General features: G+C 37.6%; 1 protein-coding gene across 3 annotated transcripts in view; it reads left to right on the forward strand.

Moving 5' to 3' along the window:
* Positions 1-14,027, forward strand: part of RFX2 (regulatory factor X2) — a 182,818-nt gene that overhangs the window by 64,152 nt on the left and 104,639 nt on the right. For all 3 annotated transcript variants that reach the window (XM_085636800.1, XM_085636802.1, XM_085636801.1), the window contains 5 exons: positions 4,238-4,317; positions 5,791-6,049; positions 8,161-8,235; positions 10,055-10,236; positions 11,953-12,072. In XM_085636800.1, the coding sequence (XP_085492926.1) occupies positions 4,238-4,317; positions 5,791-6,049; positions 8,161-8,235; positions 10,055-10,236; positions 11,953-12,072 (716 nt within the window). The remainder of the gene's footprint in view (positions 1-4,237; positions 4,318-5,790; positions 6,050-8,160; positions 8,236-10,054; positions 10,237-11,952; positions 12,073-14,027) is intronic.

The following is a 14,027-nucleotide window of genomic DNA, read 5'->3' on the forward strand; positions in this document are numbered from 1 at the left end:
ATATATTATGGATTCTTAATAATGAACACTCCTGAATTGAAGTGATGGTAATTTGGGAGGCCAACCAGTAGACCTGATGGTTAAATGCTAAAGTGGAACACTTGAGCACTCTAAGCCATAATTTCAAACTTCTGCCTACAGCTATTTAAGGATACACTCTGGAGTGTCTCGTTGCTTTCTTCAGCAGATTGAAATGGCCTTAAAGGAAGAATAGGCCTTGGAAGTATTCCTGCAATCAGCACATGGATGCAAGTGTCTTGCTAAGCTGCAAATGTTTTTATTTGCCTTGCCTATGTCTTGAGAAGACAGTCTTTTGCACAGAGAAACAAAATTGCTCGCTCAACAGCAACCTAGTTAAGATTATATTGTAACATTAGGAGCCCCAATTTATATTTGCCTATACATTTGCCTTAATTCGCAAATTGTTTAAAACCCGCACTCCACCAGGCATTTTTTCGAGCATGATAGATTTGGAGGAAAATTGTGTAAAGCAGTGATTCTTAGCCTTTTGACTTCTGCGGTACCCCACTTGATCATTATTGGAACCCTGGGACCCCACTGAATCATTATTAGAATCCGGAGATCCAAACTGAGTCGATAACGGAAGGCTTGGACCCTGGTCTAAGCATTTTCAATGATTTGAACGGCAAAACAACACACAAAAATACAGAAATCAGCGTTCATCAAATATACAAATGCTGAAATATTCTATTGCGCTCACAAACGCATATAAAAACATCAACATTTTAATTTTAGGAGGATGAAGTTATTCTTTATTAAATTGAGGCCACTCGTCATCCATACTATATTCTGTTTGAGGCACTCGCTCTGCTCTCACTAATCAGTCTGAGGATATTAACCTAATTTTAAACTCCTAATTTGAAATTCCTCCACATTTACAGAACCTTTTAAAATGTTACATTTTGCTTCTTTACTTATTATATGCTTTGCTAATCTATTAATATTTCATTGCCAAAGCAGTCGCTGACCCCCTAAGTAGGCATTGCGGACCCTCTGGGGTCCCCGGACCATAGGTTAACCACTGATGTAAAGGTTCAATATGTAAGGTGGGAAAGGTTCTAAAAATGTTTGTTCTTTCAGTATTAACTACCACAGGAAAGCTTCTTCAAGATTTCTTACAACATTTGTGATGACAGTTTTCACCAAATTCCAAAGAAGTCGGCACAATATGCTTGTGCTTAAAAAGCTTGACTCATTTGGCAATATTTTTTAACGAAATATAATACAACCTTGCAACTCTGCCTTTTTGTACATTGACCAAAACCGTTTAAAAAAAACTTCAATGGATAATTTTCTTGAACATGAGAGTACAAAATGCTTTTATTAAACAATGTATGCACTCTTAAGATGAGACATAATGCATAAACTAACACAAGTTATGAAATGCTGTAGTTATGAAACCCACCTAACATTAAACCTTTTCTAAATGCATTGCAGATGAAACTTTGGCATGTGATTCTTGAAGGGCAAGGGGCATACACCTCACCATATTACTAGGAAATGGTGGATATGAACTACACTTGTGCAAGTACTTACAGGTCTAATGTGGATGTGCTATAGGTTTCGTGTGCACACTCCATGGAAAAGTCTTGAGGTTTTTAATGAGGGACACATCATATTTCTTTCTTCACCCTCATTTTACTCACTGGAAAAGGAAGATGACTGTGCTTTAGCAACCTGATATATCTTAAAATGTATCCATATTGCCTCTATCTGTATCTGATAATAGTGGTGTGACTAGTGTTCAGCTTGTAAAAGAATGAGTACTAGGCCCTAAAGCTTTCCTCAGAAACCCATTGCCAGGGCTGCTGAAGTTGCAGTGTCAGATACCACGGTCATGTTGTCTTGATTCCATTGCATGCCTCTTTAATTCACCGCCAGACTCTCCTGCTCTTTATCTCACTCTTGTTGGTTCTTTTTCATCATCACTGCTTCATAAGTTTGTCACTGCTTTTCCATCTTTTTCTTCCTCCTTTTCACCTTTTGTGCCTTCCTCTTGCATGCTCTAGATCAGTCTGTTGAAGAAAAATAAGTGCCAGTCCTCAAAAAGAGTGTGGGTGCACCTCACCTACAAACACTGGCTCAAATTAGGCACTGGGTGTGACTGATGAATTGTGGTCTCCCTTCTGCAGTGTAGTAAGTGTAATGCTGCATGGCCAAAGCCACTGAAGAGGCTTAACTCATTCAACGTAAAAGATAAAATCTTTGGGATAGAATTTGTACGAATGGTGGGTCAGTCCAATTGTGAAATCCCTGCCAGTGAGGGGAAGAGGAAGATTTTTCCAAGACTAGGCCATATACTTTCAGACTCCTCATCTGAGTTGAAGTTCACAAACAAATTGAACTGTTGTCCATCCTTAGGCCAGTGAGTGATCTTGGATCTTTGCTTTAGAAAGATGGAGAGACCCTAAATTTTATGCAAGGAACCTGTATTAAACATCTACCTTTGTCAATAAAGATTCCCGGGACCTGTTAAAAAATTTGAACTATGCGTACTATGTAATAGAATGACCATCATCAATCAGGAGTAATACGGCAAATCTGTTGTGCACAATGCAAAACTATGTCTTAATCTTAAAAATGGTCAATCAGAATGTCAAGTAGGAGATTAAGGACACAGTGGGTGCAGGGCAAGTGTTGTGTGTTCATGGTGCAGTGAGGAAAGCGTAATGAAAAAGGTGTTAGATTTAGTGGAAATCATTTCTAAAAACAATACGAAAAATGAGAATTCCTGTCTCAATGGAAGATGATGTAGCTGGGCAAAAATGTTCATCCTACAGAAGCTCAGTCCCAAGAATAACCATTGGTGTTTTAACCCTGTTGCCTTTAGCCAACTCATCTTCAGCGCTGTGGATGTAGGAAGTGATTCTGGGCTCCCACTGTGTTGCAGGAAACCTACTTTTGTGCAGGCATTAATAATCTGAAAGATCTATTTAGTCAACTTAATTGGTCTCGTCATAGCACCATGTGATTTGATCTGTGCCTGTCCATTTTTGTTTAATGGTACCTTTCTGGCGTACTCCTGGGATGCTGGCTGATAAATAGACATAATGTCAGTTGCTGACATGGCTGTCCTGTCCAAAGTGCATTATTTGCTTGTTCAACAGCAATACATTAGTGGGGAAAATATATAGCAAGACTATGGCCACAAATTAAAACCCACAAGCCCTTGGCCCACCAACAGTTACCTTTGAAATTGCTAGTAAAGCACCACTGTGTTCCACAGGTGGATTCCTTTGCATGAAAAGATATGCAAGTAATTCAGAGGTGTCTTGTGACGGCATTGTCAATAGACGTGAGAGCAAATGACCCCTTTCCTAGACTGATAAGCCCGAATATGGTGGGGCGATTTGTGTGACTCCATAAACTGTGTGGTTCGATAAACAGACTTTTACTCACTTTTGTAAATTGTAAAGAAGTTTAAATTGTGGGTTTTATTATTCTTTTTTTCCCTTTTCCTTTGCACTAGAAGTTTCACTGCACTGGAATTTTCTACGGGCAAATTAGGAGACACCATCCATGTGCCTTAATGTCTTGCAGCCCATTAAACAAGTCTCTAGTTCATAACTTTTTCATCCTTTCACTGGGTGTTTTTGCTGCTGCATGCTCATGAACTTTTGTACGGCGCACCAAGTGTCCGATTCAAACCAACCAACAGTGTCAGCACATGCATGCTGCATGATTTCACCCCCCTCTAATAGAGATGCATAAATAACAAATGAGTTACATGGGTTATTGCTTTTTTGTTATTTCAATGTTGTTTTTAAGATTGCCATTCACATCCTTCACAAATGAAACTGGAACAGTTGTTACAAGGAATAGAGTTTTAGAAGAATCTATTTCGCTTTATCCATCTTATTGAGAGAGGGGCATTTACAAAAAATGTTAAGCAATGCTTTTTACCCTTTCCAGTTTGAAGGTGCCTTTACCTGGCTGGCATTTTCATTTTCCTTGATTGCTTTAAATCTACATCAACTTTAATGAAATGGTGTAGTTTACTGTGTAATAGTGAACAAATGCATAGCGAACAATTCAAACATCCTGATCAAATGTTTTCATATTGAACACATATACTGTAAACACTGTACTTTTTATGACTCATTTATTCATCCTTCGAAAAAGTGCATTTCCGGAGGTGGTGCATTATTGCTGTTTCCGTAACCTGGGGATATATCTTTATGAAACAATAAGACCTTTTTCTTTATTCTTCTTTTAGGTGCAAACAGTGCAGCATGTGTATCCAGCACAAGTGCAGTATGTGGATGGTGGAGAGACAGTGTACACCAATGGAGCAATGTAAGTTGTTTCATAAAAACTAGTATTACAAGTCTAAAAGAATGCTGGTGGTGGTCTAGAAATAAGTGTCTTGTTTTGTGACCTATGCACAGGAGAACGTTTGGGTGGCAGGCAAAGTGGGAATCTCAAGTGACAGTGGCACAAATCTTTTAAAATTGGGAGCTCTATTTGAGACTAAGCAAGCATATTAAAGAAATGTGCATAGCGGTTTTCAGATATTTTTTCTCACTGCATTTATGATTAGATTTCAGTGGTATATATTGGCTTCAGCCAAAGTGTTAGAGGTTAACTGTTAAGGTTCACAGAATAGTCGCAAATTGAAGGATGGATCATAGACATAGGGGTAAATAGACTCCGAAGCATTCACCTTAAAAATGGCAAATTGCCATCAAGACATGGACAAACCAATATCAATGCTTTAATGTGAAAAACCAAAGAAAATGTGTACCGCTTGTAAGTAAGAAGGAATTTGAAACTATTGGGTCCTTCGTGTACGATAAATAGGAAAGCAACCACTCCAAAGTCTTGCTTCTGCACCAAGCATTGATAATTGTTGTCTTAGCTCAAGAACATAATTGACTAAACTGTTTATGCTCATGCCTTTAGAGTAAAATGTGCCTGCTATGCAACCCTTCCTGGTTTTACAACTGGGTTTCGGCTTGTGCAATATGTTTTCTACAGTTTGATAAATCTATTGCTGTATGTTTATTGCTCTAAAGCTTCAGTCTAAACTAACTTTCAGTAATCCTCAGGGGTTTTAGATCACTGTCTTTATGTTTACCCTTCTGAATATCTTAATTATATGATGAACCCCAATAACATTAAACTCTTGGTCTAGTTTTACCAGGATTATCATATATTACTTTGGTAGAGTGGTATTTCTTGAATACCCTTCTGAATATCTTAATTATATGATGAACCCCAATAACATTAAACTCTTGGTCTAGTTTTACCAGGATTATCATATATTACTTTGGTAGAGTGGTATTTCTTGAATGCAGGACTAACATCGAATATGCTTTCGGAGTACAACCAAATATCACACAAAATGGTGCCTGTTTTTTCATTTTGTCTCTTCTTTAAGTGTTATTTTTATTCTTTTAATATCAGACTTTAGGTGGACGTCCTGCCGGCCAATTGAGAAAAGTTCATGCTATACCGATAAATTACAAAACAAAATTATTATTTTGAAATAAGTGTCAAGAATCATTATTACCCTCAAAGTCCCATCTGCACCTAATTGTATGACGTCTATTGTTTTTCTTCACTAAAGGATGAGATACCACTTTTGAATTAAAAACTAATAGACTTTAGATAACTGGTGCCATTATTAGCCTTCAGGGATTAGTTAAGACATCCAAACATGTTTTTAAGGAGGTGCACATGATGATTCCAAAGGTGAGGTTAGGGTGAGACTGAGGGTTGTCTGCTCTATTAATTCACTTATATTTTTTTTCATTTTGTGTTTTTTAGACGGGCTGCCTATTCCTACAATGCAGAAGCTCAGATTTATGCCCCGAGTAGTGGTGCTTCCTACTTTGACTCCCAGGGGAGTGCGGTGACCACTGTGGTGTCCAGTCCAACATCAATTCCCACACACAGTATGGTGGGTATAGCCATGGATGTTGGTGGAAGCCAGATCATCTCTAGTGGCGGGGCATACCTCATTCATGGGTCAATGGAAAACACTCGAGATTCTTTATCTCACACCTCTCATTCATCTCCTGCAACGGTAGGTGGACAATAAAATCTTGCCATTTGTTTCCTTAATTGGTACTAAATTAAAATTTTCGGAACAGAAATTAAGTGCCATGACTTGTATGTATAGATGTGCTCAAATATATCGTTAAAGTGGCTTAGTAAATCACGTTTGTAAAAATCTCCATGTGCTTTAAAGTTAATTTCATCATAGGTTTATCTGTGAGCTTTTATTTATTTTTCTTATTAAGGAAGCCACCTCTTATTGTACCCCTCTATATATTGGTCCTCACTAGATGGACACAAAAATGTGGTTGCATCATTATTAATTCAAGCAGTGCCTAAATTATTACTTTATATGGGATGCGGAAAAATGGTCACCCAGATTTTTCCAATTGAAGTTCTCCTAGGGCTTGGCTTATTCGTGGTTCGCCTCAATGCATCTCGACAAAATCTTCATAAATTGTCATGCTATTAGATCGTGTGCTAAAATAGTGCATTTTTAATGGAATTATGAAACTCTTATCAGTAAGTTTGAGTGTTCAAGATAAATGTTGCCACTTCGGAAAATTGTCCACAAGCTGTGTAATTTATTCCAAACAATCTATATTCAATATCAGTCTTTCTATTAATGCTGGCCTTTACATACTCGATTGCAACTGCCCTATGGTGTCCGTATCCAGACATGATTGCTATAATGCTGGTTAGAGTGGGCTTCTAGGTAAAACAATCTGCAAACTCCAGAGGTCTCATTCTGTGACAGTAAAGATCATACTGCATACAGCACTGAAGCCTGACGCATCTACCAGTAAAAGTGCAGTGCTCTGTAGTTCCACCAAGACCTTCCATAGGCGGGTATTTGCTCACCTAAATACCCTCTTCCTGTTGTATCTGGCAGCCAGATGCCTAAGGTGGCCATGCATTCATCCAGCTTCCAAACGCAAGCAGTTTGTTTAAAGGTCTTTTCACTGATGAGCCTCCAATGTGTAATGTTCCCTTCTCTCCACTTTAGACCTGAAGATTTCTTACAATTCAGGAACCTATTTGTACTTCATAACCTTCTGCCATAGCACTAACAGCCATGAAACTTTTATTGCCGCTGTCACCACCTATTCTCAGTATGCCTCACACACTAACCTTCACACTCCTCTCGTCAGACCCTCGTTAGTACTTTGAAACGAATGTCTAACCGTATTGAGTCTAATAATAATAATGTAAAACATGAAGTATTAAATATAAAATGTGTATTACTTTAATGCCTGAAGTGCAAATTGAGAAAATTGTTTAATGAGCTTTAGGTTGTTCATTGGACTTAAGACAAGGCTGAGGTTTTTTTTCTCATGCGTTGAAAAATAAATGATCTGGCCTTGCCTGTGTATGAAATTCAGACTCTTGATAAACACTTTTTAATTGGATGGGCATGGCTAAAGTTGCCTTTTCCCTTTTATCTTTTGCTACTGGGTGTATTCAGTTTTCCAAAGGGCCTACTGATCCAGATGACCAAATCCTGTGCGTTCTACTATTGATGCACTTGTAAACGTTCTTTGTTTAAAGGGTTTCATGTCCAAACTCAAAGCATGACTGTAGATCTAAGGGAAGCCTGAAAAATGCAACTGTTGTTTACAGGAGAGCTACATATTTAGTCTAACGCCCAGAGGCTGATAACAGGCTAGGCTCTCCTAGATCAGTGCATGGTATTTTGCTATGGATTTATCTTCAGCCTGTAAGGGTCTCCCCAAAAAATATCTTTAATAAAACTTCTCTCCTTTCTCATTATGTCTGCATTTTTATTATGTTCATCATTAAGATGTGTGGCTGTATTTTGTACACTGCGTGATTAAAGCTTGATAATTGTAGCTTCTCACAGTAGTTCAGCTTCAGATTCATATTGACTGAGCTTCTGCTACCAGTTTTATCAATTGACTTTTATTAATTCGATATTCACCTTCAAGGCATTTGTTGGTTTTTTGTAGGCTACTTGTTCGAGGATTGATAATTATTGCCTTTAAAAGGCAGCTATGCAGCCCAACCATGTTAACTTTTGCTACGTTTATTAATTCTTCAGCATCTGAACTGTTATTTGAATATTTTGACTCGCTACTCTCCATTATTTTGTTTTTACTGTACGCATTGCTTAAATTTTAGCTTCAAATGGCGATTGAAAACCTGCAAAAAAATGAAGGCATAACCTCTCACAGAAGTAGCTTGCTCAACAGCCATGTAAGTATGGGCATCTCCTGTATTCTGCTTTCATGCAGTATACAACTGGATTCTCTTTCTAAAATTACAAGAATTGTTTTGTGCTTTCTTTGTAATCTTTATTTTTAAATTGTCATATGGAAACTATTGTTTTGTATGTTGCAAGTTGAATGTGGTCAGTTTGATTCACATAGAGGTTACACTACATTTGTTGATGGGGGGGCATTAAAGCTTCTAAGGAATGTTACATGGCCATTCAAAAAGGTATTTTCAGGTGTTAACCTATAGTTAATGCAGAGAATACCTGTATTTATGCCTGTGCGAAATTCACAAAAGGATTGCTGGCGAGCGTAACTGGAATTATTTTGACTTTCTGGCTCAATCCATTTATTTATTTCTCAAATGTCTTTTTTTATTTTTTATATAAACTTGGGTATAGGGTTGTCACAAGGCCTATTTCCAAAGCTGGTCCTCTATCCGAAAAATGGTGGTGAATGACTGACAGTCAGGAGGTATTTTATCAACTAAATTTAGCAGACAACTACATCTTTAGAACTAAACCCATGTGGTATTGAGGGAAGTGGATTATTCAACCATTTTTAACAATTTAGAACCCATGAAGCACTACGTTGCAGAACAATTGTTACAGGTCGATAACTAATATCCACTATTAAAATATGGTACAACCTATGAGTCATAACTATATTCACAATTTCAACTCATTTTATTTCATCATAGAAAGCTATGTCGTCATTATAATAGAAATAATATATATGCTGATGCCCAGAGCATACTATGCTATTTATTACCATCGCTGATTGTGGGACGGGGCCGTGACTCATAAGAAAGAAGCCTCAAGTGAGACATGATACCCCTATCTGCTCAACAATGGTGAAAAGTAGCATATTATACTCTTTGCCTCTGCATATAGGGTTTATGCCATGGCATTGTTTTGTGTGTATTTGTTTTAACAAAAGGTATTTAACCAAAACCAGGATGCAAGGGGTCAAATTGTTGCAGGAAGGTAAAATCATTCAAGAGAGATCATTACTAGTAGGAGAGTAGTTTTCTTGTGTAAAGTTATTGGTCTATGCATTCTGAGGCAGTAAAACATATTTTTTTTTATGTCACTCTTGCTGTATTGTGGTAATCACCTTGAATATGACCATGGCACTGTAGTAATACTTTTGAATGTGTGATTAGTAGTACAGTTTCATCAAATAACATGATTTATTAGGCTACATTTAAATTCACTGCTATGGCATACATTTTATTATATGATAGTCTGTTTTTCAATTCAAAGCTGATTAATATTAACACAAATAACTGTCTGCTTTACATAACAGTGATTTTTCTTTGCACTTTTCCCTGGTTAGCCTTGTAATATACAATATATAAGACACAAATCCTAAATGAGTAAAAATGCTCTTTTAGAAAGATGAATAGAGTATGACTGGCTACGATTGTTTGAGCTGCATAGTGTCTGTTAACAAGCAGGAGCTTGTTTTTGTTTGATTGTTTGGTGTGTTCTTCAAGGTTGCCAAATGTTAGCCCAAAAAGAGCTATTTACATACATTTTAAAGTCACCTACTTAATGAAAGCTGGATATCAGAGCTTGTCCCTTCCTATATATTTGGATGTTCTTGACAGATTTATTGTTTTTCATATTAAAGTGCTGTCTTTTGCAAAAAATTACTTGACGTAGCCCACTAGCAAGCCTCAGTACATCCTTTCTCTGATCGTAGTACATTTAATTATTCATATGAAAAACAGGAATAATCATTTCAGTAATTGATTTTTTTGCTTAGAAATTGCATTAACTTTGTTTTGTTTGTTTCAGCTCCAGTGGCTGTTGGATAATTACGAGACAGCTGAAGGGGTCAGCCTTCCCAGGAGTTCACTATACAACCATTATCTGCGGCACTGTCAGGAACATAAGTTGGACCCAGTGAATGCGGCTTCTTTCGGCAAACTAATACGCTCAGTTTTCATGGGCTTGAGAACTCGCAGGCTGGGAACCAGGTCTGTTGACAGTACTGTGGTTATAATATCTCAGTTGTCTTTTACTTTCCTGTCTACTCCTTTTGTCGCATGTATGATTTTGGTTTGACTCCTAAATGCAGTCTAATCCTCACAATTTTTAGAATTATAGACTTCATGGAATTTCTCTTTTTGGTAAATTTTACTGTATTTTCTTTTAATTTTAATTACATTCTCATTTTATTCATTTGAATAAGTTCCTCATAAAAGAAAACAATTGAAAATATTTAATAGTTTTTAGCTAGTGATGAGCTGCAGAGTTATACAAATACTCTAGTAAAATGTTCAAAATTATATAAAGGAAAAGTAGAGTGAGCTGACTCCATATTTGGGCTTTTTCCCTACTGATTAATTGTAGCATTCCAACTTTAATTATTTTCCATTCTTTCTCTGTTGCCATTACAGTATGACCTTCTGGCAGAGATGCCCAGGGTGTCTAGACCAGTGTTCTACAACCTGCTTGTTTGAAGAATAGCTTTCATATAGTTTTAGCAAGCAGGTATTTTTTTTACTGTCTCAATGGCCACAACTGAAAATAGTCTAGTGTCCGAGGTTGCCAGGAAAATATCTTGTATGAAGTGTCACGTGTTTTTATTTACCTCGTTTTTTCTGACTTCCTTGGTTCTGCCCTATAAGTCTATAACCTGTGATTCTGATATTGATCCTATTGTGTTGTGAAGTCTAAGCTTTTACTGGTAAGGTAGTAGACCCAATGTGTACCCCCACCTATGACCAATACCACCTTCTGCCAGTGGTCAGTGACTGCTTGGTAGCAATTGAATTTTAAGTGTACAGTTCATTGATATCTTCGTCCCCGTTGAGGATGGAGCATGTACAGTCTCTCGCTATGTAAAAACATATCCTAACAGGGGTATTTACTTTCTTCAGGATGTGCATATGTAATGTGTGGTGGTAGATGTGTTTTGTCTTTTGGACCCCAGGAGACCATGTGGATTGTGAATGGTATCCATGAAGGACAAATGGTGGCTTCACTGCAGATTCCATCGAGGGGCAGGACTAGCACCATATAGACATGGTTTTATTTTCAAATCGGCTTGCTTTGGTTAGTCTGTGGTGAGGCTTTACAATACATAATAATTTATATGGAGGACCTGGAGAGCAAAACCAAGGGCTGCTTGAACTGCCTTGTTGGTTTATATACTTTTTTTAATGAAAACAATACTATGGATTATCACGGATACCCAATCAGTTTTTTTCTTTTTTTATAGAAGACCTGTCTGAGAGAATCTTCCTTATAAATTAAGAGTTCTCTTTTCTCCATATTTATAAAAATATTATTATTGAATACGTCTTGCCTTCAAAAGAATATGTAAAGAGAATGTGTTCCTTTCTTGGGTCTTTTGTTACATCATGATATGCTAAAGATACAGTAACAACAATTAGGCTGTTCAACAGCCCACGTCTTAGAGCTTAAAAAGGGGATTTCTGGGCTCTCTGCACCAGTACACACAATCTTTATTTCATTTGGCTTCTATTTTACAATCCTTTTGATATCCTTGCCATGTAAGGGCACTAAGGATTTCGGTTTGCACTAGTTGTTTCAACACCAGCAGAAGTTGTAATGTTACAGTCTTCTGGTGAAAACTTAGATATATTCTTCTTTCCATATAATTGGCACTTTTAAAACAAGTATTTATTTTTTTGCTTGTTTATCATGTACATAATTTTTATTTGCAGGGGCAACTCAAAGTACCATTACTATGGAATTCGGATAAAGCCAGACTCTCCTCTGAACAGATTGCAGGAAGATACACAGTACATGGCAATGAGGCAACAACCTATACACCAAAAACCGAGGTACGAGTTGTCAATGTAATTTGTGTTGAGGCAGTCTAGAAAAGTGCAGAAATCTGAATCATTGTAATTATTTGCTTGTAAAGTTTGAGGTGTCTGATTATTCGAGGGCTATTAGTCCTGATGGCCTAGTGGGAAGCTAAATATTAAGCTCTGAATAAGCGGCTTTCCCATTTTTTATGATACAGAACTTGCACGTGCCTTCTAGGTTTCTTAAGTAATTTTATTGTCCTCTCCTCAAGGTTTCCCTTGAGCAATTATTTAATACCATCACGTTTAATTGAAATCCACTGAATTTGTTTTTTGTCCCTACGAAGCTGGAGCACGTTTTGATCTTGAAAGGAATTTAAACTTTTCAATAAATTGTCAGTGTGCCCAAAATGTGAACTTCCCATACATGAAAGCTTGAGAATTTGCAAATATATATTTCTTCCAAATACAGCGTATTGAATATTGTAGCTATATTATGGTATGTGAGATTCTTAAACGTTGTTTAGAACAGATCTGTCCTGGTCAAAATATGTCTTGGGTTCAATTAAAAATTAGCATAAATATTTTGATGCATTAAGCCACCAGACCTGGATGGTTATCTCTGCCAAACTTTAATGCTTCTGTTTGTAATAGTTTAGGGCAGTTTGATCACTAAACCCATTTTAATAGGTTCGCTAAGCGAATGTTCTCCAGCATTAGATCTATATTTATGCACTTGAATGGTTCCCTTTTGACACTAAAAGCAGCTAGCCTAACTACTGGGAATGATCAAAACAATGAATCTGCAAAAAATATTGATGCTGGAGAGCTGTAGTTACAGTTGAATAACTTTCCTTTTCTATGGCGTTCTGCTTATATGTATATAGCATGTAAAAAGCTTCAGCAATATCCGTTCTGAGAATTGCCTTCCACTATGGGTAATCCAGATCTGTGACTATTCAAATAACATTCTAGCCCTAAACTTAGGTTATTTGGGACAATTTAAAAAAAAATTATTCACCCCAAATGTGTTTCCATGAGCATTTCCATTACCAAGTGATGCGTAGTCAGAACACAATGGAAAACATTGTACACCACAGCTTAATTGTTAGCAGTGGGCATTGTGGGCTTTGACTAAACCAGAAACACTATAGATATCTGTAACAAACAATTCTGTGCCCCAGCAAGGAGCCAGGCATGTATTCATTTTTTAAGGTGATTAAAATGCCACCAGCATCAGGCTCCTTGCTGGGACACAAACTGTATGCTGTGCTTCTGCCAGATGTATATTGGGGTTTTTTCATACGCTTAGAACAAATTCCAAACATTGCCTGGCTCCTTCATAGAGCAAAGATGTGGGTGAATCTGGCTGAAACACATTCCATTCTCCATCTTCCGGCTCAGTTTCTCTTGTGGTGGGATGGAGAACGTGGTGAGAGTATTGGCAGTCTTGGGTTGATCCTCTCTCCTTCCCACCAGCAGGGAATAATTGGACTGCGCTGGTGGGCATAGCTACTGAGGAGCTGGAGGTAGCTCTAGCTGCCCTAAACCCCATCTGGATCCATGAAAAGACCTGGGAGGATATAGGATTCATCTGAAGTGTGTGTCTGCGATTTATTTAGTAGATGGCACATGTATATTAATTAGACTACTCAGAAGTGAGCCTGGAGCCTCCTCACTCAGGAGATTGTATGTGCACTACACTGACACTGGTTAACTCCATCCAGGCAACCCCAGAACAAGCAGGAGTTTGTCCCCTTTTTTTAATATAGATATATAGATATATCTTCATCCATCCATAACTCAGTCCTGCATGCAGGGAAGATTTCGCCTCCCAGGAATGCAGCATCCCGTCTCATATATACCACCATACACTTCTAAATAAAAGATGTACGCTGACTTCAGACTCTGTTACAAGTCTTCCGTGCTTTTAATTCATAGACACGATCTGTGGCTAAACGCTCCAAATCCTAGCACATTTTGGCTCT

This window comes from Triturus cristatus, chromosome 12, assembly GCF_964204655.1.
Source record: "Triturus cristatus chromosome 12, aTriCri1.1, whole genome shotgun sequence".
In the NCBI taxonomy this organism is placed as follows: Eukaryota; Metazoa; Chordata; class Amphibia; order Caudata; family Salamandridae; genus Triturus; species Triturus cristatus.